The sequence below is a fragment of the Mus caroli genome, chromosome 7, assembly GCF_900094665.2.
Source record: "Mus caroli chromosome 7, CAROLI_EIJ_v1.1, whole genome shotgun sequence".
Lineage (NCBI taxonomy): Eukaryota > Metazoa > Chordata > Mammalia > Rodentia > Muridae > Mus > Mus caroli.
This window is the reverse complement of record NC_034576.1, coordinates 145,777,087-145,802,285: the sequence shown is the minus strand read 5'-3', so window position 1 is coordinate 145,802,285 and position 25,199 is coordinate 145,777,087. Positions and strand designations below refer to the sequence as shown.

The 25,199-nt window shown below is 49.8% G+C and overlaps 1 protein-coding gene and 1 pseudogene across 2 annotated transcripts in view; one reads left to right on the top strand and one right to left on the bottom strand.

Annotated features, from left to right (window-relative positions):
- Positions 1-1,023: 1,023 nt before the first annotated feature.
- Cars (cysteinyl-tRNA synthetase) overlaps positions 1,024-25,199 on the top strand; it is a 41,168-nt gene continuing 16,992 nt past the window's right edge. The window contains exons 1-9 of one of the 2 annotated variants that reach the window (XM_021166708.1): positions 1,024-1,116; positions 8,329-8,577; positions 12,417-12,508; positions 13,802-13,890; positions 14,491-14,587; positions 15,201-15,299; positions 16,183-16,332; positions 23,599-23,739; positions 24,320-24,408. In XM_021166708.1, coding sequence (XP_021022367.1) covers positions 1,092-1,116; positions 8,329-8,577; positions 12,417-12,508; positions 13,802-13,890; positions 14,491-14,587; positions 15,201-15,299; positions 16,183-16,332; positions 23,599-23,739; positions 24,320-24,408 — 1,031 coding nt within the window. In that variant the 5' untranslated portion in view covers positions 1,024-1,091. The remainder of the gene's footprint in view (positions 1,117-8,328; positions 8,578-12,416; positions 12,509-13,801; positions 13,891-14,490; positions 14,588-15,200; positions 15,300-16,182; positions 16,333-23,598; positions 23,740-24,319; positions 24,409-25,199) is intronic. The other variant, XM_021166707.1, reaches the window with a different exon arrangement.
- On the bottom strand, positions 4,064-4,887 carry LOC110297340 (annotated as a pseudogene).

Here is a 25,199-nt window from a genome sequence, read left to right as displayed (position 1 = left end):
GAATTCACTCGGCTGGCCTTGAACTCAGAAATTCGCCTGCCTCTGCCTCCCAAGTGCTGGAATTAAAGGCGTGCACCACCACGTCCGGCTGAGACAGAGTCTCTTATGTAGCCGTGGCTGACTTGGAACTCACTGAGAACTGCCTGCTTCTCCCTCCTGAGTTTCCAGGAATTAAGACCATGGTTGCCAGATTATATATATATATATATATATATATATATATATATATATATATATATAATTTTTAATTGCATTTATTTCCCTGCACACACACACACAAAACACACGTTGTTTTTTTTTTTTTTTTTTTTTTTTTTTCACCACAGGCATGCAAAGCCCACAAAGATCAAAAGAGGGTTAGGATCCCATGGAACTGAAGTTACAACCGGTTGTGAGCAGTTGTGAGTGCTAGAAATCAAACCTGCGTCCTCCAGAAGAGCAGCCGTGCTCTTGACCACCGAACCATCTTCCAACCTCAAAACGGAGCTTTTTTTTAAAAAAAATATTTTGAGACAGGGTGTCGCTATGTACCTGGCTATGTTTCTAAAATAATACTTTCCATTTCTTCTCACAAACCTCCCTCTGGTGGTGTGTCTTGGGAGGCGACATCATACACACAGGAAATAAAAGGATTCAGGAGAGAGTGTAACAGGAACCACCTGTTTCCTGGCTTGTGTGGCCTTTTGGAGTGTCTCAGAAAAAGGCGTCTTCCTCGCCCCTCTCCTCCATTCCGAGTCCCTTGCCCCACCCTTTTCCTTGCATCTCCTTAATCTCTACTCGCTTCGCCCCGCCCCTCTACCCAGCTCCTCGCCCCTCCCACTCCCCGGTTTTGTCCTGCCCCTCCCAGCCCTCTTCAGCAGCCGGGGTTTGCGCTTCTCACTGTTTTAGCCCTTTGGTGTCTATAAATTAAGTTCCGCGCCAGCGTAAACCATAGTATTCTCCCATCATGCCCCACGTCGGCGTCATTTTGCAGTTGCCTAGCTACTGGACATGCCCGGAAGACGACTGGTGGGGCGGGACTTCCGGCGCCGCGGTTGCATCAGATTCTGGAAGGCGTCTGTGGCGGCGGCCGCGGGTCTTGATTCCCAGTGATGGCAGGTTCCTCCGCGGAGCAGGGTGAGGTTTGCGGGATGACTGTGGAGCTCTGGGTACAAGCATGGCCCGAGTAGGCAGTACCGAGCTGGGGCTGTGTGGGGAGCATGATCCAAGGAGGCAGTGCCCAGGCCGGTGCTGTGGCGACAGCGGTGGAACGAGTGGGTAATGCCAAGTGAGCCAGGGGTTGGGGGCAGCATGACCCAGGGACTCAGTGCTCAGGTCGGGTCTGTGGGGACAGCCATGGACTAAGTGGGCAGTGCCCAGACCAGTGATCTGAAGATAGTAAAGGCTTAAATGGGCAGTGGCAGGCAAAGGCTGTTCGGCAGAGGATCCCTGGGCGGGAAGTGACCAGCCAGGGCTCTAGAGTGGAGGCTATTTGGTTGGGCAGTGGCTAGGTCAGGGCTCTAGGAACAGTGCATGCCCAGGTGGGCAGTGGCAAGCTAGAGATCTGGATTTGGCAGTGTCTGGAGTGGGCAGAGATGGATCCTCAGGTGGGTAGTATCCAGTCCAGGGCTCTGGGATAAAAAGTTCTCCGGTAAGCCTGTGGGGACAGCCGTGGCCCAAGTGGGCAGTGCCAAACCAAAGCCCTGGGGATGGCCAGCGTCTCAATGGACAGTGGCAGGCCAGGACCTGGGGGTTGCTGCCATGACTCCCTGAAGCTAGAGTACTCCTTGGTGGGACCTGACTCCTGTCTTGTAAGTGCCTCCCTTCCTCAGCTTCAATTTCTTGATTGGGTTAAGGCTAAAGTTTCCTTGGATACTCAGCAATAGGAGAGATGGTCCTGTATCAAATAGCCTGACTCCAGTTGGTACCTGGATGAGACCTCACCACTCCCCCTCCTGCCCTGGCTGGACTTTGGGGGTGAGGCAAAGGCCCAAAGATTGTTTTGGTCTTCTGCCCAAGCAGGTGGGCGGAAGGGCACATGAGGTTGGTACTTAGGGAAGTAGGGCAGAGGAAGCAGGGACTCCGTGTACGCATACATGAAAGAGCGTGGGGATTTATGAAGGCTTTAATCTCCAGTGTGGTCAGCAGTCACCACAGAGACCTGTCCAGTCAGAGCATCACTGTCAGAGCATCATTGGCAATCTACTTTATTGCCAACTGGGAGATTCCCTCAGAAGGCAGTCACTTATGTCACCCCAGGGTAGACCTGGGCCTTGGCAGATCTCTGAAGAGCAGTGTCTTTTCTCGTCTTTTTAGCAAGTGGGTTCTAGAAAGAGCAAAGGCCTTGGCCCATATCTTGAAAGGTGAGAAGCAAGCCTTCAAAGGCAGAATGCTTAGTGTAGATTTTAGTCTCTGTGATGAAGCCAGAAATTAGATGTGAGCTCTGACTTCTCAGTTACCTGTCTCCAAGATCTCTCAGGCACCCTGTGGTGCTCTGTGGTTACTGTGGCCTTGCTGGGCTCTGATCACCTGAGTACTCAGATGACAAGACTGCTTAGCATGTGCCTAGTGACAGTGGTACCTACCTTTGTATTCCAGCATTCCACTCAACTGACATGCCTAGTTTCTTTCTACCTGCTTCACCCACAGCAGCTTTTGGAAGTCCACCTAGACTACTATAACACAGCAGCATGGCCAGCAGCTCCACCCTGAGCTGCCCAACAGGTCTAGGGTCACAACTGTGTTCATACTCACATTACAGGAAATGGTTCCTGCCACTGAGGGTGGTGTAGTCATAGGAAGAACTTGGAACAGTGCCAGGGGTGTAAGGACCAGGTCTGTCAAGAATGGGACTCTGTGACTCCATCCATCCATCCATCCATCCATCCATCCATCCATCCAATTAGACAGGGTTTCATATAGCCCAGGCTGGAATTCCTGATCCTTCTGTCTCCTACAGGGATGGCAGGTATCACAACACCATGTCTAGCTTCCTCTTTGGCTTTTAAGTAAAAGTGTATACATGGTGTGCAGATCTCAGGGGAGATCACAAGCCGTGAGGGAAGATGATCCAGGAGTCAGAACTTCCATGAAAATCCAGGAATGGGTGGTGGTGGGTGGGGTGGCATGTGCCTGTCGTTCAGTAATTTTAGTGCTCCAGAGGCAGAGGTAAGGGGATCTCTGGGAATTCAAGGCCAGCCTGTTCTACATAGTAGAACATAGTTCGAGGCCAGTCATAGATAATAGATACATAGTGAAACTTTGTCTCAAACAAATTAGCAAAAAAGAAAGAAAAAAGCAACTCAGAGAAGGTAGTCACTTTTAACAAATCCAACAAAGCTATGTGTGGCTACACATCAGTAATTCTTAACACTCTGGGAGATGAGGCAGGAGGATTACCAGTTTGAGACCAGCCTGGACTACATGGGATCCTGTCTTAAACAACATAAAACCACTCAGGAACTGGAAAGCCACAGTACAGAGATGGCCTTTAGTTGCAACTTGAGGGCATTGGGGTGATTGCTTTTTCCTTCCTGTTTCCTCAGAAGATGGCCGAAGCTCTGAATGACATGGGATACAATGTCACCCAGAGTATGGGATCGCAGGCTTATTTCAGGCCCTCTGATAGGTGGAGCTCATCTCAGGTGCCAGATTTTCCCCATAGTTGAACCACATAGTCTTCATAATCATACCTAACATGTAGTCTGCCTCAGTACAAGTCCCAGGGCAACTGCAATGGTGCCTGTGTTCCTTGTGACCCTTCCTGTGCAGATGAGCACCCTGAGGTCTAGAGAAGTGAAGTGATTCAGTCTGCCATCACCACAGCTAGAGACAGGACCAGGTACCCCTGGGTGCAGGGACTTCAGCTACCATGCAGCGACTCTTTCTCAGAATCTCTTAGAATGACCAGGTTGGTTCCAGCTGCCAGGTACAGGAAGTAGAAAACAGAGCAAAATGGACTTTTTTTTTTTTTTTTTTCTGTTTCAAAATGCTTTATTTTTACTTGGTCCAAGACATGGGAGAGGCTCTAGGGCAACTGTCTAGTGGTTTGAGAAGTTCATTCAGGAAGAGGTCCTATGGCGGGTTGGTGCAGAGCAGAGGAGGGAGCTCCTTGGAAGGCACAGAGGCCTCCTATTCGTGCTTGAGAGTGAGGCACTCAGAGAGATACTCTCCCAGAGATCTCTGGGGCGTGCCAGTCTGCGCTGGTTGTGGCCCTGCCAGCCTATGGAGGTCAGCCAGGTGGTTGCCCATCTTCTTGATGAGCTTCACCTCCTTATCCAGGAAGTAGCTTTCCAAAGTGTCACAGAGATGAGGGTCTGTGTGGGCAGAACCCAGGGCGTGCAGATCCAAGAGAGCCTGATTCAGGTTCTTCTCCAGGGCCAAGGCAGGTTCTGTGGCCTCCTGGGTTTTACCCCGTTCACCTTGAGATGGTTTCTGCACATCCTGGAAGGGTGTTTCTGCAACTCAAGGAGACACTCGGTGCCCTCACTCTTCTCCTCAGCCAGTTCGAAGAAGTGGCCTATGCCCTCCAAAGCCACGTCATCCCGATCAAAAAAGCAGCACAGAGAGAGGTAGGCATAGGAGGCCTGCAGGTGCAAGTTGACCAGTGCAAGTTCTCAGCAGCTTCCACTTTGGTGGAATAATGGCTGATTCAGAGTATGGGACTAACCGCGAAGACAGTGCTGGCTGGTCCTAAGAGCCAAAGGCGGCGAGGAGATGGTCCTGGAGGCTGTGACTGGGGAGACTTGTAAGGTGGCTGGAAGCAATTAAAGTGGGAGTCCCCAGATCTGTTCCGTCCAAACACAGTTGAAGCAAGACACAGAACCATGGGACCTCCAAGGCACTGCCAAAGTGGACCTTTTTGAAGGATGCAGATATTTGCTTATCTGTGGCCTTATGTTCATTCATGGCAGTAGCCTCTGAATATATGAATGTTTTCTGGCATCTTGAGCAGTAGCTCCTGGTGGCAGTAGAGTGGGAACCCCATAGGGAACATATGGGAAAGGAGAAGCAGGAGCAGCTAGAGGGCCTGGGGGTGGGGGTGGGGGTGCTTTTGCAGGGAGGAAACAGTCTGCAGGTGTGGTTACTTTTGGGACATCTGCAAGGTGAGGGCTTTGAGGGACCCTTAGCAATAGTGACAGTAATAGACAGAAGTCAAGAGCAAGTGACGGTATAGCCCCTTGTCGAGTCAAGGCTTACCCTCTGGGAGCTTAGGGGGCTGCTCCAAGAAATGCTCTCTTCCAGTGTACTTGAAAGGGGACCGGGACAGGTGCTGAGAGCGGGTGTGAATGCTGATGGAAAGAGCCAGGCAGGATGCTGCTTCCACATGTTAGGACTATGAATCATTGGAGTGACTTTTGCTTCTTCGTTGTGCTGAATGCCAGCTCCTGTGCAGTCTCAGTGGCTGATTGGCAAAGAGTCTGTAGCTGTGTCAGTTACTGTCTACCTTTGGGACAGTCCCACCATCAGAGCGCTCTGCTCTTTGTAAGTTCAGGGGATGAGCTGCAGGTGTGCCCTTCTGTGGAGGCAGAATAGTTTGACCATGATGTTCGAAGGGTCCTGGTAACATCAAGTTTGCCGAATGGGCCTGGGAGGAATTTTTTTGTTGTCAAGCAATGAACAGTCAGGAAATGGCTTAACCAGCTCCCCTGAGAAAGCTGATCTGTTCTAGGCGTTTCCTCCAGGAATGTCTACACAGCTCCAGCTGGAGCACCTTGCACATCCTCAGTTCCCCTTCTCACCTGCAGGCTTTGCTCCCTCACAGTGGTCTGGGCTGTGCTACCCAGAGCCTTTGGGATCCTGTGGTCAGGCACATTCCTCCAGGGAGCCTCTGGAGTACTTCAGTGATTACAGTCATCGTAATGCAGGAGCAATTACAGTAATGACAGCAGCAAGCCTGGCGCTGGCTCTTTGCCAGAGGTTTGTAAAGCGTGTTAAGTGTAATTGCACTTAGTGCTCCAAGGCTTTATGAGGCTGGTAGTATTAAGTGTGCTTCCTTCTGAAGAGGGCAGGTGCTTAGCCTGCTGGCAAGGCCCATCTTCCAGAGCTCTCTGCAGCCCAGTGCTGTCTCCCAATGCTGGCCATTGCAGTTATCATTAGGGAACCTCGTGGGTACTTAGAGAGGAAAACAAGCGATGAAGTAAGTATTTGGAGTTTTCCTGGCCATGGCTCAGTGGTCTCAGGGACTGCTAGGCAGGGACTGCCTTCCTTCTTGGGTAGCCTCTTTATCTGGGAAGAGATGTCCTGTTAATTTCACCCAAGTGGCCTAGAGGCAGGGTCATGAGAATGTAATTGGACGGCCCTCTTTGTAGAGCAGAAGGCCCAGATCTAGTTCTGTCACCTTGGCTGAGGGGCTGGAACAAGGGGTTCTTCTTCAAACCCTACAACTGGGTCCTGAGAACCTCTTGCATAAAGAAGGAAAGGAAACTGAAACTGGGAATTGTAAAAGTAACTTTTATTCTCCTGTAATAATTGTTACCCCGAGGCTTAGTGCCTCAGTCTACTAATCTAGGCCTAGAATGCTTTCAGCCTCTGAGACTTACTGCTGAATAAGCTCACCCTTTCTAGTTCCTTCTGAACTCTAGTTGGCTGGTTCAACTCAGCTGCTCTGGTTCAAACTCCTCTCCAAGCTGACTGATTCAATCTGCTTTCTCTCTCTTGGCCTCTCCTGAACAGCTCTGCTTGGCCTCATATTAACTTTGGCAATATGTTCCAATCTTCTGGCTCCTTCTCATTCTCTGGCTCATTCTGTCTTCACCTGTGTCTATAAAACTCTCCCCATAAAACTGCCTCCTCCCTTTTTCCTCTCAGCGCTGCCCCTTAAGTAGCTTCTCTTTCCTCTTTCTTCTTGTGAGAGTCGGCATATTCTATTTCATCAAATCTTTGTCTGCTTCATCACTCTGTCTGCCACACAAATTGACATCATTTTCAAACATGGGTGCTTCTTTCTACAAACTAACTCTACCTTCCTTGTTTGGAATTAAAGCCGTGTACTAAAGGCTGAGTATTGAGGAAAAGATACAGGGCTTGCAGTGTCCTAGGGTTCCTACTGCTATGATAGAATACCATGACCAAAAAACACCCAGGAAAGGGTTTATGTTTTCAACTCTCAGGTGACGTTCTGTATTGCTGAAGGAAGTAGGGTAGGAACTCAAAATGGGGCAGGAACCTGGAGGCAGGAGCTGATGCAGAGGCCATGGAGGGGTGCTGTTAACTGGCTTGCTCCTTAGAGTTTGCTCAGCCTGCTTTCTCACACATCCCAGGACCACCAGGGATGACACCACAGTGGGCTCGCTCTCAATTACTAATTCAGAAAATATGCCACAGGCTTGCTCCTAGGCCATTCTGGTGGCAGAATGTTCCCAACTGACGTTCCCTTTTCCAAAATGACTAACTTAGACCTAGTTGATATAAAACTAGCTAGGACATGATGTAAAAGTCCAGCCACGATAGAAGCTTAGACTTCTCTCCTCCTGGAGCTCATGCAGAACACTGCCTGGAGACTGTCCACTCTCAGGGGTGTGGGTGATGGCAGTCATAGCTGCTATATACCCTTTGTAGCAGGTGCCCCAGTGGAGGGGTCAGGTGTCCTCAGAGCAGTTCTTTCTGGCAGCCCTGAACACTCTTAGTGGGTTTGGAGAACTTAGGAAGGGATATGGTATTTCACTTCTGGAAGCCATGTTTGTTCCAGTCTACAGGCTTATGCATGGCTATGTCATGTGCTGAGGGCTCTTCAGCTGCTACCCTCTCCACAGCATGCAAGTAGCCATTTCATTAATTGATTAGTTTATTTTGTGGTGCTGAACATCAAACCCAGAGCCTTATACTTGCTAGGTGAGTACTCTGAGCTACATCTCCAAGAGATTTGCCTGCCTCTGCCTCTGCTGGAATTAAAGGTGTACATGAAAATGCTTGATCCAAGTTAGCCATTTTAAAATACACAATCCCTGGCGTTAACATCACTCATGGTACTACAGACCACCTCAGTATACATGTGAAGCCTTTCCTTAAGGCTCTAGGAGGGAACCTGACCTGCCCCACTGTCACCCTGCCATCCTTCTGCATGCCCACCCAGTGGTCCTTCCTCTTCTGGATGTCTGACATGCAGGAAAGGGCTTTGACAAACACAGCTGTCTGGCTCTTGGACCTTGGAAGCTTTCTGTGCGCATGCCTGACATCCTGTGACCTATTCCTTTTTTTCTATCCTGTGCCCTCTTGCCTGCCCTGTCTGATGTTGCATCTCCCCTACTCGCTTGCCTGACATGTGCTGTTCTGCCTGCTTGCCTGCCTGCCTGATGTCATGGGTTGCCTGCCCTCTGGCCTGACATCCTGTGCCCTCTGTCTTTGCAGCTGCTGACTACAGGTCCATTCTGAGCATTAGTGACGAGGCAGCCAGGGTGCAGGCCCTGGACCAACACCTCAGCACGCGTAGCTATATCCAGGGGTACTCCCTATCCCAGGCAGATGTGGACGTGTTCAGGCAGCTCTCGGCCCCTCCCGCTGACTCAAGGCTCTTCCACGTGGCTCGGTGGTTCAGGCACATAGAAGCGCTCCTGGGTGGCCCCCAAGGCAGAGACGAGCCCTGCAGGCTTCAAGCAAGTGAGTAACAGCAGTGAACCTCTGCTTCAAGGTCAAGGGCATGAGGTGCTACAGGGCAGTGGATATCCTGCTGGAGACTCACCTCCATCTTTCAGTCAAGTGTTCCTGTGGGGCAGAAGCCATGCTTGTTGGGTCTGGTAGGGTGAAGTCATGTAACCAACAAGTGGCTCAGCGCCACCTTTGGGACCACTTCAGGGCCATACTAGATGCTGTTACAGACCTGTCTTGGGGTTTCACTAATGCTTTGATGGGATTGGCTCTTGGTTCTTGTCTTTAGTCCCTTAGGTTACATTTGTTTCTCTTCAGGTGCAATGTCACTAAATATTGGATCTGTATTCATTGACCAAAAAATGCATAAGTCTCCTGTCTGCTTTGAGATGAAGTCAGTCATGCCTGTGGGTGCTGCTGGTGTCACTGGGCACAGTTGTTAGGATGAGGAGGCACTACTGTGAAGGCTCTGGCTTGGGACTCCAATGGTTTGTCATCTTGATCTGGCCATATGGGAAAGCTCCCTTCTGTGGGTGCTCCTTTCTGACGTTGCCTGAGGCCCTTGAGCCCCAGACTCCCTTGGCTGTAGTACATGTTTCCTTTATGTGGAGAGGACTGAGTGCTGACTTATGGTAGCCCCTGCTATGGCCTCCTTGAGGCTTTGTAGGCTTGGGTTGGGAACTTGGAGCATGTTGAAGAGTCTCCTAGGGTCAGGAAAAGTCTTGACTTTTCTGGATTATCCCAAGTAAAACCCTGTTCCAGCCTAGGTGGGAGGTGTGGCTGCATAGTCTTGCCTGGACCTCTGCTGTTTCTGTGTCCAGTACTGTCCCAGGTGTCCACTGTGTTCCAGATGTCATATATAACACCAGGTGTCTTCTCCAAAGATCTCAGGGAGTCAGATTGAACACTGTGCCCCAACTCCAAGTTAAGGCAGTAGGAAGGGGACCAGGGATGGGCCCTGGCCTCAACAGCCAACCATCTAGGCTTCATTTATGGTTCTGGGAAGAACCAAATAGACATACCACTATCTGTGCTAGTGGACACAGCAGAGCATTGCTTCTCAGGGGCCTTGTGACCCATGAAGAGAAGGGCCTCGCACTACAGTCAGCCACTATCTACTGAGGCTTCTCTGAGGGATGCTGTTGAATGGAAGATGGACCAAGGACAGCACTAACATCCTCTAACAGGGTTGCCCTGCTTCCTCTAGCACCACAGTTGCCCACAGGGCCATGAGGTCCTTGTAATCTTGTGAAGAAAATGCATTAGGTCAGATCCCTAATGTAGAAACATGCAAAAGCATGGCTGAGAGAGAGGAGGAGTCTGGAGCTGGGCTGCCCATAACTGTTCACTGGCTTTTGGCAGGCCCAGGCTCCAGAGTCCACATCATGTCTCTGGATTAACGGTAGCTCTGTCTGCCTCCATATGGCTATGAGGATTAGAATTCTCCCTGTCCCGAGTGTCTTCTAAAGCATGCTCTCCAAATGAGAAAGAACACTTCCTCACTTCAAGCCTACAACATAACCCACCGTTCTTACTGCTTGCTGCTCTATACATAAAGTATGTCCCATCTTGTCTTCACCACTCTTGCCTTCTCAAGGCTGAGGCCCTAGCAGTAAAGTATCCTCTCAAACATGGAAAATGTATGTGTTCTTTTTAGCCTTCATAGTTCCCTTCCTGAAGAGCCAGCCTACTTGGCACCATCCTTCCCTCCGTCACCCCGTGTGGTTCAGCATGGAGGTCCACTCCATCCTCAGGCTTTGAGCTTGCTTGGGGGCTCTCACCTGGACGTGGGCTCAAGCTCCTGCATTACCTCACACCCTTAGAGCTGGCCGTTGCTTCCCAGCAGCTTCTCCATCCTTGAACCTCCAGCCTCTTGCATCCTATTTTCAAAGTGTAGCTGTCTGCGTTACAAAGCTGCCTGTTTTGTAGTCAGTGACACTTGCAGTACCAGACCCGTGCCACCACAGGTGCCTGGCCCGGAGTGGGACTGTTTCAGAAGAAACCTAAAGAGGCTGACAACACCTAGGAAACTGCTGTGGGTCCTTAGGTTGTGGGTTCAGGGAGAGCCTAAGAACCTCCCCTGTGTGCCCTGCTGACCCAGAGAACCTGTGAAGGCAGGCTGTTGTATATCTTGCCCTGTTGCACCCTTTTCCAATCCAGAATGTGTCTCTGCCGGATGAGCTTAAAGCCTGTCACTGGGCTGTGGGTCTGTGGCAGCGTTCAATGTAGCAGCCCTTGGTAGTGTCTCTTCTTGTGAGAATCCAGCAGCATCTCCATTTTTGGTGTCACCTCTGGGTCTTTTGAGGAAGTACAGCTTCAGAATCCTCCCATCACATTGAGATACTTTCTGGTCAGGTACTAATGTGCTCAGGGTAAGCTGAGACTGAGCTTGGTGTCTGGTGAAGAGTTGGAGTTTCCCCCATCCCAGCCTCTGTCTGCCTGTGATGGGACCCCATACCTGGAGGAAGGAGCTCTTGCTTGCTGCTGACCGCTGTCACCTCCCTCATGTACCCCCACACAGTGATGGTCCTCCCCTTCATCCTTAGCCTGTTAATTACCAGTCTCCTTTATTCTGTCTAGTGTGATCTGGGCAAGGATGGAGCCTGGGGATGGCCCGTGCCCATAACAGATTTCTCTGTGACTTAAAGCAGAATCAACAGGTAGTATTGAGGTGTGGTGTCACTTACAGTCAATTTTGCATAGGAGTCAGAGGTGGCCAGAAGCAAGAGAAGTGTCCATGGTGAGGGAAGACCAGGACCAGGTCAGCTCAAGACCTTCCACCTTCCTCAGCAGAGGTGAGGGGGGCTGAGGGACTGGAGACCAAGGTGCATTATGGTCTGCCACAGGTGGCCCAGTGAGATCCATACTCGTAGACCTGCATAGAGGAGCAACACAGGGCATGGCTGTCAGCAGGACTAAGGAGGAAGGCAGGGGTATGCCTGACAGAGCATGGGCAGGCTGTGGATGGTCATACGGTTTCCTGGTGGGCTTCAGTCAGCTTTTCTGGACTGAGATTGTGAGGCTTGAAGCATCACCCTTGTGACATCTCAGAGTACCCAGGCATGCAGATTAGGGACGTCCTTTCTAGAAACAGGTCTGTCTTCAGGGAAAGACCTTCAGGCCTCAGATACATGCTAAAGAGTGCCTGGGTCATGTATCCAGAGAGCAGGCACTGCCTGAGAGAAAGAGGCTGGGCTGTGGAGCCTGCCAAGCCAGTGTGGACCGGCCTGGGTCAGGGTGGGAGTGCAACAGACTTGTATCTAGAGCTTAGGGTCAGTCTAGCTGTGGGCCAAGCCAGATATGATGCCAAGGACAGAGATAAGGAGGGGCTGGAGGCTATTCTTACCTTAACCTTTGTTGCACCTGGTGACTTGGAGGTGGCCTGTGTAACACAAAGTGTCCACAGACTGTTACCTTGCCCAGGCAAAGGATCCTGAGAGCTGAAGGCAGCAAGGGCTGCAATGCCACTGCCACGTCATAGTCAGAGCCTATGGAGACCCAGAGGCACGTACAGCATTGTGTGGGGATGGGTGCATGGCCAAGGGCTGGTGGGAGGTGTGTGGCATACCACGTGGGTGTTCTTGAATCTCTCTGGAGGTCTTGTTGGGATGCAGCAGCAGAAGGTGAACTGAAGATCACAAGCCACATACATGCCTTTAAGCCTAGCACTGAGAAGGCAGAGGCCAGAGGAGCCTCCATTTGAGGCCAGCCTGAATGACATGGGAAGTTCCAGAACAGCTGGGGCTACAAAGCGAGAATCTTGTCTCAAAAGCACAAGTGCCATTGCTCAACCCTGGTGTTGAGAGCCAGAGGTGACCTGCCATGTGACCCATCTGCTCTTGTGCTTCCAGGTAAAGGCCGGCGAGTGCAGCCTCAGTGGTCCCCCCCAGCAGGGACTGAGCCCTGCAGGCTCCGCCTCTACAATAGCCTCACCCGGAACAAGGTAAGAAAGTTTGCACATGACTCCCATATTCCCTCAGTTTAGGCTCAGAGTCCTTCTGTCACTCCAATGCTGTGCGATGGCCTCTGCATCTTCTGTTTCTCCTCTGCCTTGGCCTCTGCAACCCAGACAGAGCTGTGCTCTGAAACGAGGGTGCAGATGCCTTGTACACGACAGTGCTTTGGGGAAGTCTGCCTGCCGGCCTCTCAGCATTGGCCAGGCCTGAGTGTTCAAGGTCCTAACAGCCAAGCCAAGTGCTGGCAGCTTTCAGGAGGACCCATGGCTATCATACACTGTCCTAAGCCAAGCAGATTAGGCAAATGGCAAACCGGCCAGGTGGTGTTGGAGCCCAGCATGTGCCAGGAAGCCAGTACAGCCTCTTAACCTGATAGGCTCATCATGGTTTGTTATACTTAGCTCACACCCATAGTGGCACAGGCTTCAGAAAGCTCTCCAGTTATGGGATGGTTATTATTATTATTTTTTAATGTTTTACTTCTAATTATGTGTATATGTGTGTATCTGTGTGGCGCTATGAGCATGTGAATACATTGCCCACTGAGGCCAGAAGCTTCAGGTTCCTGAGAGCTGAAGTTAGAGATGGCTGTGAGCCACCCAGCATTGGCGCTGGGAATTGAAATCAGGTCCATCTCTCCAGCACCCTGGCTGAGTGTTTGATCACGTGCTCAGCAAGCAGGAGACATGTCTGGGACAGGTCCCATCTGCTTATGTAACTCACTGGTAGTGACACCTCCCAGAGAAGTCTGTGACTGTTGGGATGCTCTGGCCCCTAAGCCAGGCTCCTCTGGGAAGGACAGACCTTGGCTAGCTGCTCTTAGCCTTTTGTCCTTTATCTGAAGAAGATGGCATCTGTGCCAACCTCCTGAGGTGGTTGTCTAGAGCAGTTAGGAGTCAGGCTGGTATTTGTTAGCTGCAATTTTTGCTAAGCTGACATTTTCACAACAGCAACTTTGTTCCCTTCTCCACTCTGAGGAAGAAGAGGAGGAGAAGGAGGAACATTCCAGGGAGGGAGGGGGTGAGGACGCCTCACCAGGCTTTCACTACACAGCTTACTGAATGCTATGACTTCATCAGTAAAACAGGAGACAGGAGGGTCTTGCTGGTTGTGGCTTAGGCCTTTGAGGTGGAGGTAGGAGGATTGTGAATTCAAAGCCAGATTCTGGCTCACAAATAAATGGCCCTCAGCCATCAGTTAGTGTGCTGTCTGTGGCTCCTCTTGCTGTGCTGTGGAGTGTCTTGAGTTTCTGGTGATGGCATTCCTTGTTTTTTAACAAGGATGTATTTATACCTCAAGATGGGAAGAAGGTGACGTGGTACTGTTGCGGGCCGACTGTCTATGATGCGTCTCACATGGGACATGCCAGGTGGGTCTGATGCTGGGGATCTGTACTACTGGAGAATTAAAGAGCCTGTGTTGCCATCCTGGAGTCTACCGAGACACTGTCTCTACCCCGGTGGATATGTGATGTGTACATGCAGACCTAAGGTGTAGTGGGCCATGATCCCTTCCCTGACACACACAGACACACATGTTAACGGTGTGACTTTTCAGAGTTAATGGCTGATGGGGTAAAAGCCATGGAGCCTGCCCCTAACATGCTGAATTTCCTTAGCCTGGATGTCTGGTCCAGAAATGCTGAGGGTCGCAGGTTTTCAGATTTTGGACCATTTTCATCTAAATGGGAGGTCTTGGGGATGGAACCCATACTAAAACCCAGTATTTACCTATTTCACGTGTATCCTATGTACATAGTCTAAAGGTAATTTTAATTCTTAACAGTTTTGTTGATGAAATATTATCTCATAGCATGGAAGTTTGTCTTTGTGGCATCGTGTGGGTGCTCAGAAAACTTGGATTTGGGGGTGTTTTCAGTTTTAGGGTGCTCAGTTTGTTCATGTTCTTGCAATATCAAACTAACAGGCACTGTGTGCCAACTGGGGAACTGTGCTTTCCACTGCTTCAGGTCCTACATCTCCTTTGATATCCTGAGGAGGGTGCTGAGGGATTACTTCCAGTATGATGTCTTTTACTGCATGAACATCACAGACATTGATGATAAGGTAAAGGGGGCGCCTGTGTTAACATTCAGACCTGATGGCTAACATGAGAGGAAGCAGGACTTTGAGATAAGAAATCCAGCTGCCCACCACCACTAGGAGGCTGAGATGATTTGGGTGTGAGGCCAGTCGGGACTGCATCAGGAGTTAGAGGACTGCTGGGCTACATGGATAGACAGATGGGCTGGAGAGGAGGCAGGCTTGTGTCTGACCTAATAAACAGTGAGTCCCCGCTGTGAACTGATACACAGTTTATGCAGAGGTAGAGCCATTTGCACAGGTGCCTAGATGCTGCGAGAAATCTGCAGATTCTGGGCATTGGCTAAGTTCCCATAACTCCTGGTTCTTTGTGGAAGCAGGTCCTCTCTGTATCTTGCTAGCTGAGAAAGCTGGGGCCTCAGTGACCTGTATTTAGACACCCAGATGTTCACAGTAGACCTCAGCCTCACTTTGCAGGTACAGAAGGAAGGGTGGTAATGGTGTCTCACAGTGCCACAGTGTTTGGGACCTGTGTTTGTCCCCATGCCTCTTCACCCTCACTCAGTTGCAGTGTAAGAACAGTTCTACACATGGGAGAGAATGGACTCTGATCATAACCTCTCTCCCATCTGTACAGATCATCAGGCGAGCACGGCAGAACTACCTGTTTGAGCAGTATCGGGAGCAGAAACCCCCAGCCACCCAGCTCCTGAAGGATGTCCGTGATGCCATGAAGGTAAAGGCCATGGATACCACCCTTGCCTCCTCCTAGTGCCTCTTAGGCCCTTTGTAAGACTCAAACCAGCTTCACTGGAGCCCCAAAGCCACAGCAGATGTTGCCCCTGCCAGGCCTACAAGACAGTCACCAGATCAGAGTCTTATAGGCTATGGAGTGGAATAGGTAGTGTTCCTATCGCTTAGGGGAAATACCTGATGCATCTCCATCCCTCTTGCTGTCTGGTCCTCAGTGTTAAGGTCACAAGCAATCCGAAGACCAATTCTGATCACAAGGCAGACCCTTGATCTGTAAGTTCTCATTGTGTTCACGGTGCTGTGACCTCCACTGAGGAAGTATGTTCTCCACATCCACACCGTTGCTCTGAACGAGCCTCCTTTCAATGTGTGGTTCTTAGATATATCTTAGTTATTTTCCTATTATTGCAGTGATTAAACACTGACTTATTCTGGCTTATGGCTCCAGAGTCATGAGCCCATCATGGCAGGGAGGCACGGTAGCAGGTGCAGATAGCCAAGTGCTCACATCCTCAGGCACAAGCACAGAGCAGGAGGAGCAGACTGGACACGGTAGGGCATGGCTTAAGATCCCAAAGCCTGCATCCTCCAAGCCTCCCCAGAGACAGCATCACCACCTTGGGACCAAGTATTTAAATATCAGAGCCTACAGGAGACAGTTCTCTTTTAAACCATCACACTAATGGTGAGACTAGATCTGTCTGTTTCCTGTCACACACCACTCTTAGCAACTGCAATAACAATCTGGGTTGCTCATGGCATTTTCCTGGGAAGAAATTACGCCTGAAATTAGAGCATAGCTATCTTTGGTCTGACAGGACTGGAAACTCATGCCTGATGTGTTTGATGTGTTCTTATGGTTGTAGCCATTTTCAGTCAAGTTAAGTGAGACAACAGATCCCGACAAGAGGCAGATGCTGGAGCGGATCCAGAACTCTGTGAAGCTTGCCACAGAACCACTGGAACAGGCTATGCATTCCAGCCTCTCTGGAGAGGAAGTAGACAGCAAAGTACAGGTGAGCTCTGGCAGGTCCTGGACAGCCCATTTGTATGAAACGCCTTACTGTGCACAAGATTGATCCACACTCAAGGTGACCCAGGCCTGTGGCTCCCTTCTTCAATGTTTAATCACTGTCTCATCCCATCTGGGGCCCCAGACTCTAGTTCCATTCTGCAGGCATGGAAGCTCAGCACCACTGGGCTTGAACCTGGGCTAACCTGAGAACCCATATCGCAGCTGCCTTCCCCCCATGCTCCCTCCTCCCACTTCTACTTGGAATGCAGAGGAGCAGCCGTCTGTTTTCCACAGTTATCCACTGGCTTTTCCCCTATGTTTCTTGGTAGCAGAAACAGAGCCAGCAGTTGAAGATGAAGTGAGCAGCAAGTCATGGCTGTGATGCAGCTGGGGCTGTCGCTCCCTCTGCCAACTCTCCCCTCCTAAGAAAACCTCCTTGAGATCAAAGTGAGGGCATCTTCCTGCTCTCTGTCCTTCCCCTTCTGGCTAGCACCCCCTGCTGGCCACTCTTTAGCTCTAGCAACCAGACACAAGGATCACGGCTGTAGGTCATCAAGAAGAATGAAGGTGTACTTGGGAGAGGTTTGGGCTTCAGTGTTATAGATTGGGTTCCACCTTGCCCTGACCTTGGGCCCCCACCCGAGCTGACCATTCTACCTTTGCTGTCTTTTTCTGTTCAGTTTTCTCTCTTCTGTGTTCCCATAAGACAGTCTGGTGTTAGGACAAGTCCATGAGTCCATGCAGATACTCTTAAGGGCCATGTTCTTTCCTTCAGCTGTGTTTTTGAGATGGGTTCACATGAGGTCATTGCCATTCCTCTGGGAAGAGCCTCTCTGATGCTTCTGAGGTGACCAACAAGCTCACCATATGAGGCACTGGTTGCCTCGACCCCGGCACCATATCCTGCCTTCTGTGTGTCTGATGGTTGAGGGACCTTGAGCAAGTGCAGTTTTAGTTCTTGTGGTTGGCATCTCTCAGCACAGTGTCTTCCAGGTTCATCCATGTTGCAACGTAGGCCAGCATTTCTGTCCTACCTAAGGCAAGTGTCCTTCCATTGTGTGGTGGACCCTGGCTATCCACTCCCAAGTCTGTGTCTATTTATGTTATTCTGCTGTTTGCTGTTGTAGTGCTGGGAGCATGGTATACAAATCTCAGTTCTAGACTCTGCTTTTAGAAGCTCTTTGCATATGTCAGAAGTGGGATTGCAGGATCCCACGTTCTGCATTCTGTTTACATCACATAGCACTTTCACGCATTTTCACCAGCATTTGACCAATACCTTTGGTGATAGCTGTCCCTGTGAGTGGGAGGCAGCCCCACCTGTTGCTTATGTTTGTATTTCCCAACTGCCAGTGTACATCCATGTGTGAGCTGTGGTGTGGCATCTGTGGTGCAAGTTTCTAGGAGTTTCTTTAGGCCATATTCTAACATGGAATTCCTGCTGAGTGTTACACCATATATTTGGGTGACTCTTCGGAGTCCCAATACTCACCATACATCCCTGGGTTCTCTGAAGGACTTGTGGAACTCAGTGCGGAGTTGTATTGTTCTCTGAGATTGGTCACAGTGACACAGGTGGGACACTCAGGTTGAGAACAGGCAGATGCTGCAGGATTCCCTACCCCTCTAGATTGGCCTACACCCAGGACAGAGCATGTGCTGTCCTGGAAAGATCAGCCGTGAAGGGAAGCTCACAGGAGCCTCAGCAGTCAGGGCTGTGGTTTCTCCACTCAGCACAGTCAGCAGCTATCCAGAGCTTCCCAACCATGTCCTTTGGCTTTTTTGTGTTGGTTTATTTTGTTTATTGAGATAGGGTCTTTTCACAGTCTAGTCTGACTTCAAACTGATTATCCTCCTACCTCAGCTTCCTAAATGCTGGCATTATACATGTGACTACCACAGTGGGTTCTTGCGAACCTTTGTGACACTAGTTTGATTAGACTGTTGATGGCCATTGGTGATCAGCTTAGCCTCTGTCCTTTCCCTTTGTAACCTTGATAGCTGGAACTCTCTTGACATGTAGACCCATTTCAAGGCTGTCGTCTTACAGAACAATAGATGCTTCTTCACCCAGGAAATTCCAAACAACTTAGAGGCTTTGTGTAAGGAACCAGGTATCTGTAATTATTTTATAGTGCCACTGCTTCTCATAGAAATGCATGGTTTAAGTTTCCTCCATTCCTTTCCATGGCCTCATAGTGCCTGTCTTTTTAGCACTGGCTAATACTCTGTATCCCGTTGTCTAGATAAGACCCATTTGTTTATCTGAAGGGTATCCTGCTTCCAGGTCTGGCAGTTATGAATAAATCTGCTATAGACAGCTGTGTGTGGGCTTTGTGTGGACGTAAGTTTTCAGCTCTTTTGGGTAAATAATGAATGTAATTGCCAGATCATATGGCAAACGAATGCTTATTTCTAAAGTCTCTGCAGCGTTCTGCACTTCACAGGCCTTAAAGGAGTCCCCACTGAGGTGCCATCAACAGAGTCCTAAAGACTGTCACTATCATAGGTGTGGGGCTTTTGGTAATTGGGTTGGGTTTGTTTGTTTGGTGTGTGCAGAGGTCAGAAGAAGGAGTCAAATCCTCTGGATCTGCAGTTATGTGGTTATGTGTATATATGCTAGGATCCAGATTTACCTTGCCATGGTTGAGCATCAAGTGCTCTTAACCTCTGAGCTAGCTCTCCAGCCTCTGTAATTGTTTAGTTTTATTTTATTTTATTTTGAGACAGGGTCTTTCTTTTATTTCAGGCTAGCCTGGAACTCATGTAGACCAGGCTGGCCTTGGATTCATAGAGATTCCCCCATCTCCACCCCCCCCCCTGCCCCCCAAGCACAAGGATTAAAGGTGCCTGCCACCGTGCCTGGCTGTGCTGTTGATGGCAAGTGTTGTCAAGCACCTTTTCATGACTGTTTTGGAGCTACTTTAAGGAACGGGTTTAAAAAATGTTGATCTTCATTTGTTCATTGCTACTTGTAGCAGATATGTATCTGTTCCTGTGATAAAACTCCAGGAACAAAGGCAACTTAAGGAAGAAGGAGTTTGAGGGGGTGGCTCCAGGTGGTGGCTCATGGTTCCAGAAAGAGTCCATAGTGATGGGGGAAGCATGGCAGCAGGCAGCGGAGAAGAGGAAGGCTATAGATTCTCAAAGCCCACCCCCACTGATGTACTTCTGCCAGCAAAGTTCTACCACCGCCCCAAATAGCACCACTATCAGGGACCAAGTCTTCAAATATTTGTACCTGTGGGGACATCCTCCTCCTAACCACCACACTGCTATACCGATTCATTGAGTGATTTTTTTTTTTTAATTATATTTTTACTCATTTGTCGGGGTGAGAGCTCATACCACTACATGAATGAGGAAGGTCAGAGAACAACTTGCAGGAGTTGATTCTCTTCTTCCACCATGTGGGTCCCAGTGATTGAACTCAGCTGTCAACCTTGGTAGCAAGTGCCCTTATCTGCTGAGCCCTCTCACCAGCTCATGCTGAGTAGGTTTCTGACTTTTCTTCTTCCTTTCTCCCTCTCCCTCTCTCTCTCCCCCTCCCTTCCTTCCTTCCCCTCTCTCTCTCTCTCTCCCTTCCTTCCTTCTTCCTTCTTTCCTTCCTTTCTAGGGTTGTTGTTTTATGTGTTAGTTTTGTGTTACTGCAACAAATTCCTGAGGCAGCCAACTTAGAAGGAGAAGTGTCCTATTGGGTCAGCCTCAGGGGTTTGGGGCCTTTGTTGGCCCTGATGCTTTGTCCTGGAGTGAGACTGCAGAGCATGGCAGCAAAGTGGGATGGAGGATGCTGCTCCTTTTGTGGCTTTTGGAAAGCAGAGATGGGAAGGGCCCACCCTAGTGGCCTGACTTAACTTCTGCTAGGCTCTACCCCCTCTCTTTACAGCCTGTCAACGATGAGAGGCAGCCCTGGGTCCTCTTCTTTGATAGACACTGACATCTTGGCCTACACTGTGACCCTCACAAGTGGTCCTCGGTTTCCCTGCTTGTCTGGAACAAGCTGATTAGAGCTGACCAGGGTTGGCCATTTCCTTCTCCAGTATTCTTTGCTCTATTGAAGCTCTGGCAGGTTCCTCATTGGTTAAATAGCTTTCCTGAAGTCAGTGTCCTAGGTCATGGAGAGTGACTATACCAGAACATTTGAGTCTTGGTAAACTAAAAATTATAGAGATGTATTCTATAGTTCCTAAGGGATTCTCCATCATCCACTGTCAGAGGGCAGATTGGGAAGAGAGGGCATGGGAAAAGGTCACCTCTGGCTCTTACACGGTGCACACTAATCCATTCACTGAAAGGTATTGACCTAAACACCTCACTTTCTCACACAGTATCAGCGTTGAGTCTGTGGCTTCTGGGAAACCTGAAGCCCAGGACAGTTGGGCAGGCAGGCCTTCTGTACTTCAGAAAGGCCCCTTCTCCTCGTGTCCCACAGGTATCAACCATGAGAACCTGGTAAAGCATGGTGACTGGCTTGGGAGTTGACCTTGGCGAGTCCATCCAGGGCTTATCTGTCACATTGCTGACTTTGCTGCCCAAATGGCTCCATGAGCTGTATGCTGTCAGGACCTCATGTTGTTCCCTTAGAGCTAAGACCTGTGCTTTTGTTTGTACCCCACACCTGCTATGTGAGTGGCACAGCGTTTTCTACACTCCCTGCGTGTCCTCACTGCTGGCATTGAAACTAAAATCCAGTCTTTTTCTCTTCCGAATTTATAGATTTGGAGGTTGTCTGATTAGGGGTTTCAAGTTTAAGGTTAGGTTTTTTTCTGAGGTATTTCATCTCCTGTCATGTTGAAGGCAACTTAGTCTCTAGAAGTATCCAGCCCACTGTCCCCTGCACTGAATGGCCAGCATGGACTTGAGGACCAGCCTACCTCTATCCCTAGTGAGTGGCCTGTTTCTGGGCCAGCTGTTGAAATCCAGCCTCCTGCTTCCCGTTTGCTGAGCGATCTTGGGCAGGCTACCTTACAATCAGTGTAGCCCAGGCTAGCCTTCCGCCTGTTCCTTGGTTTCCTGAGTGCTGGTACTGCAGGTGTGAGACCAAGTGCTGTAGTGTCTTGGCCTCTGGTTGCTGCCTCATGGGCTCCTTCTCTGAAGTAGTTCAGTTGTACACACTCATCCTTTCCCAGCTCGCATTTGAAGCAGTGCTGAGTGGGAGTTGTCACCCAGCACACATCAGACTGCTCACCTCTGAAATAGTGCTGCATGTTGTAACTGAATAAATGGCCTAAAGTATATGCTCCCCCTCTTGTCCAAGTAACCCCGGGAGGTCAGAACTCAGCTCCCAACTGTATGCTGTAGTCTCTTGCTTTTAAAGCTTCTGTTATGTATCTCAGCCCTCTGCCCTTTCACCCCAGTCTCTTCTCGCTGAGGTCAGATGCACTTTCATGACTTCCATTCTCTGCCCAGCATTTCCTGAGCATCCATTGGTCCTGTCGTCTGGAGCTGTTAAATTGAGGATTCTGGGCTGGGGAGACAACTCAGTAGTTACGAGTGAGTGATTCAAACGACTTGTATCTCTAGTTTCAGAGCATCTATTGTCCTCTTTAGCCTATGTTTATACTCAAGCTCAAGTGGCAGACACATAAGAATACGCATGAATAAAAATCTTTTTTAAAAAGTGCAGGATAATGGTACCCCCTTACCCCCCTTGCTGGTGGATGCTGGCTGGGCTCTGTAGCCTATACCTTTCCAGAGCTCCCAAGAACACTCACAGTATAGATCAGGCTATACTATGGCTTTGGTGCCATGACCTTTGAATGGACTAGATTTTGATGGTACCCACTTTCTTAGGGATTGGATGCCCGTGGAGCCAGCTTTCCCCTGGACAAGACAGTTCCCACTAGTCGCACCTGGATGGGTTGTCCCTAGGCTCTGAGTCTTCTCTCTTTGGCAGTTTTGAAGAAGCACTGTTGAGAGTGGGGAGTCCAGCTGTTGGCGTCCATTCCAGTGAAGTCTCAGGGGTGGTTTGCAGGATGTGCTGTGTGGGTACATTTTTCTCCAAGCCCCTGGGCTGCCCTGCTGACTCCCAGCTACCAATGTCAGCAGTAGCTAAGGACAGAATGCTGTCCTATAAATTATCGTCTCTCTTGTGCCTAGCTCCTTCTAAAGACTCTCTTGTGGCTTCTTGCTATCTCATAATATGACCAGATACGCATGTGCTGCCAGCTTGCAGGCTGTCACCTGAGTTCTGAGAAGTCCTTGGGCATTCTTCTGGATTCCTGCGGCTTCCCTTCCTCCCACTGGAATTCTTGTTAGAGGCCTAGCTCTGTTCTACCCTTCTGGTCGCATTCCATTTTAGGTGACTTCAAGTCCCAGTCACCACTCCTCTCCAGCCACCCTGCCCTGTCTTTGGAGTGTGTAGTGGTTAGTAGACTGTATCTCAAAGTTTACCCTCAAAAACAGAGGGTTTATTCCTCTGTTCACACTTGCCCGGACTATCTCCATGGCATCTGTGGCTCGCTGTTGCCTGTCATCTAAAGGTTACATTTTTCTAGACATGACACTTGTACTCAGTACTTATCTGTAAACCCGGTCACTACTCTTTTCTTTTTTGAGATAAGGTCTCTCTATGTAATCTGGGCTGTCCTAGAACTCTCTGTGTAGACGAGTCTGGCCTCAACCTCTACCTCTGCCTTCCAGGTGCTAAGATTAAAGGCATGCTACCACACCTGGCTTCCTTATTTATAGCCCAGACTGGCCCGAAATTCATAGTAGTCCTCCTGCCTCAGCCTCCCAAGTGCTTCAAGTAAAGGCATGAGCCACCACCCCAGCTTCCTTTTATCTTTTCTGTGTCCCTTACCCCTTCACGTGGGGAAGAATGTGAGCGCCCTGGAAAGGTCTGCCTTGCTACTTCCAGGAAACTGAGAGCATTGCTGGCCTGTGAGCTTCCCTGCCAGTGTGCCAGACCTTGTGACCTCCCTGGTGTCCTTGCTGTGCCAGGTCATCTGCATGTTGTCCTCTGTTCCTTGCTCTTGGCTTTGTGTCCCTGTGATGGACACACAGACTGCCTGTGTGGTCTCACAGCCCTGCACTGCTGAAGGTAACATGCTCAAAACATTCTTCCTGGGACAGTGAGGACAGGCATTTTCTCACCCAGCAAGAGCACAGTTGGAACATGTTTCACACCGACAGTGGGAGATGGCAACTCATGGATGCTGTTCTGCAAGACTGCTTGTGACCTCAGGGCACTGATTGGCTGCTGGCATCTTGCTGGTTTTGCTCGAATGAAACCTAGCCCATGTATGGTGGGTATCTTTTCTCTTAGGTGTTGCTGGAGGAAGCAAAGGACTTGCTCTCTGACTGGCTGGATTCCACAGGTGGCAGTGAGGTGACTGACAACTCTATTTTCTCCAAGCTGCCCAAGTTCTGGGAAGAAGAGTTCCACAAAGACATGGAAGCCCTGAATGTGAGTGCTTTGTATTGCCTGGTCCTTGCTTTCTCAGACCAAGACCTGTGGTCCAAGTTCTTCTTTTGGTAAAGCCACAAAGCCTGTGGTCCACAGTATCTTCATTTTGCAAGCTCAGTGAGTGGCTAACTAAGCCTTGAACTTGAATGAGGGGCGAGAAGATGCTTCTCCTTAATTTTGTGTTTTCATGCGTATTGTCCCCATGACTGACACTTAGGACTTTCTTGAAAAGGTGTCAGAAACCCAGGGTCATAGTCTTCATGACTGCAGCGGCCATACTCAGGTGTCAGCCACCTCCCCTGCCCCAGATAGGGAGGGACTAGGTCTCTTGTCTACCATGTGTCTCTTTTCCTGCTGAACCATTTCTCTGTCCCTTACCTTTTATTTTAAAACAGGGTTTCTATGGAATATCCCTGCAGGCCATAAACTTGTGATCCTTCTGCCACAGTGTCCCACGTAACAGGGATGCCACTTCTTTGCGGGCAGTTCCAACGGTCATGTGTTTTTCAAGGAGTGTGCTTAGCAAAGGCTGAAGTTTTCACGCTTGTTGGGAGAAAGCGCTGAGACTCTGTCCCCACAGGTTCTCCCTCCTGATGTCCTGACCCGTGTCAGTGAATATGTGCCAGAAATTGTGAACTTCGTCCAGAAGATTGTGGACAATGGTTATGGGTGAGCATGAGAAACCTCTCCTTCTGTGCCAGGCCACACAGCTCTATGGGGAGAGAGTCTGGGTACGGAAGCCACACCTTCTCACCTCCCGGCCCAGCACCTGACCTAACTCCTCTTCACTCTAGCTCCCCTGCAAGAACTTGCATTACATTACGGATGAAACCCTTGCTTTATACATACATAGTATGCCGTTGTCACAAGCATTTAACTGGGAAAATGCCACTTTGCTAATTGAGTCAGGAAGCAGGCTAGAGAGGCAGATCTGACCACAAACTAGCACCCAGCAGCCATTCTTTGGAAGCTCTGTTACAGGCTTCATGACTGCCCAGAGGCCTGTGCTCAGCCATCCTCAGCCTCCTCTTCCTGCTGACAGGGAAGAACCAGGTTTTTCTGTCTACTGTGTGTTTGTTTTCCCACTAAACCAGCCAGTGTGGTGGGCATTATGCTAGCAGAGCAATGAGAGGACATGATAGTGCACTTGGACACTGAAGGGCCCCTCAAGACATTGGTACCATTCAGACACTTTAAGAGTGTGTCACCTGTTGCTTGGCTGTGATTTTAGTGTAGACATTACCCAGCTCACTGCTACTGCTTTAGCATGTCTGACACCTGCAAACTTTCCCATGTCACTCAAGTTAGCCTTTTCAGAGAGTCTTAAGAGGGAGTTACGGACAGGAACCTGGTGTGCACCTGCTGACTGCATCACTGGACCTGGTCTCAAGTCTCTTCTGCTTGTTGGCTGCTCAGGCTAGAGAAGAGAGGACTTTATGCACAGTGTCTGCTGCAGCTGC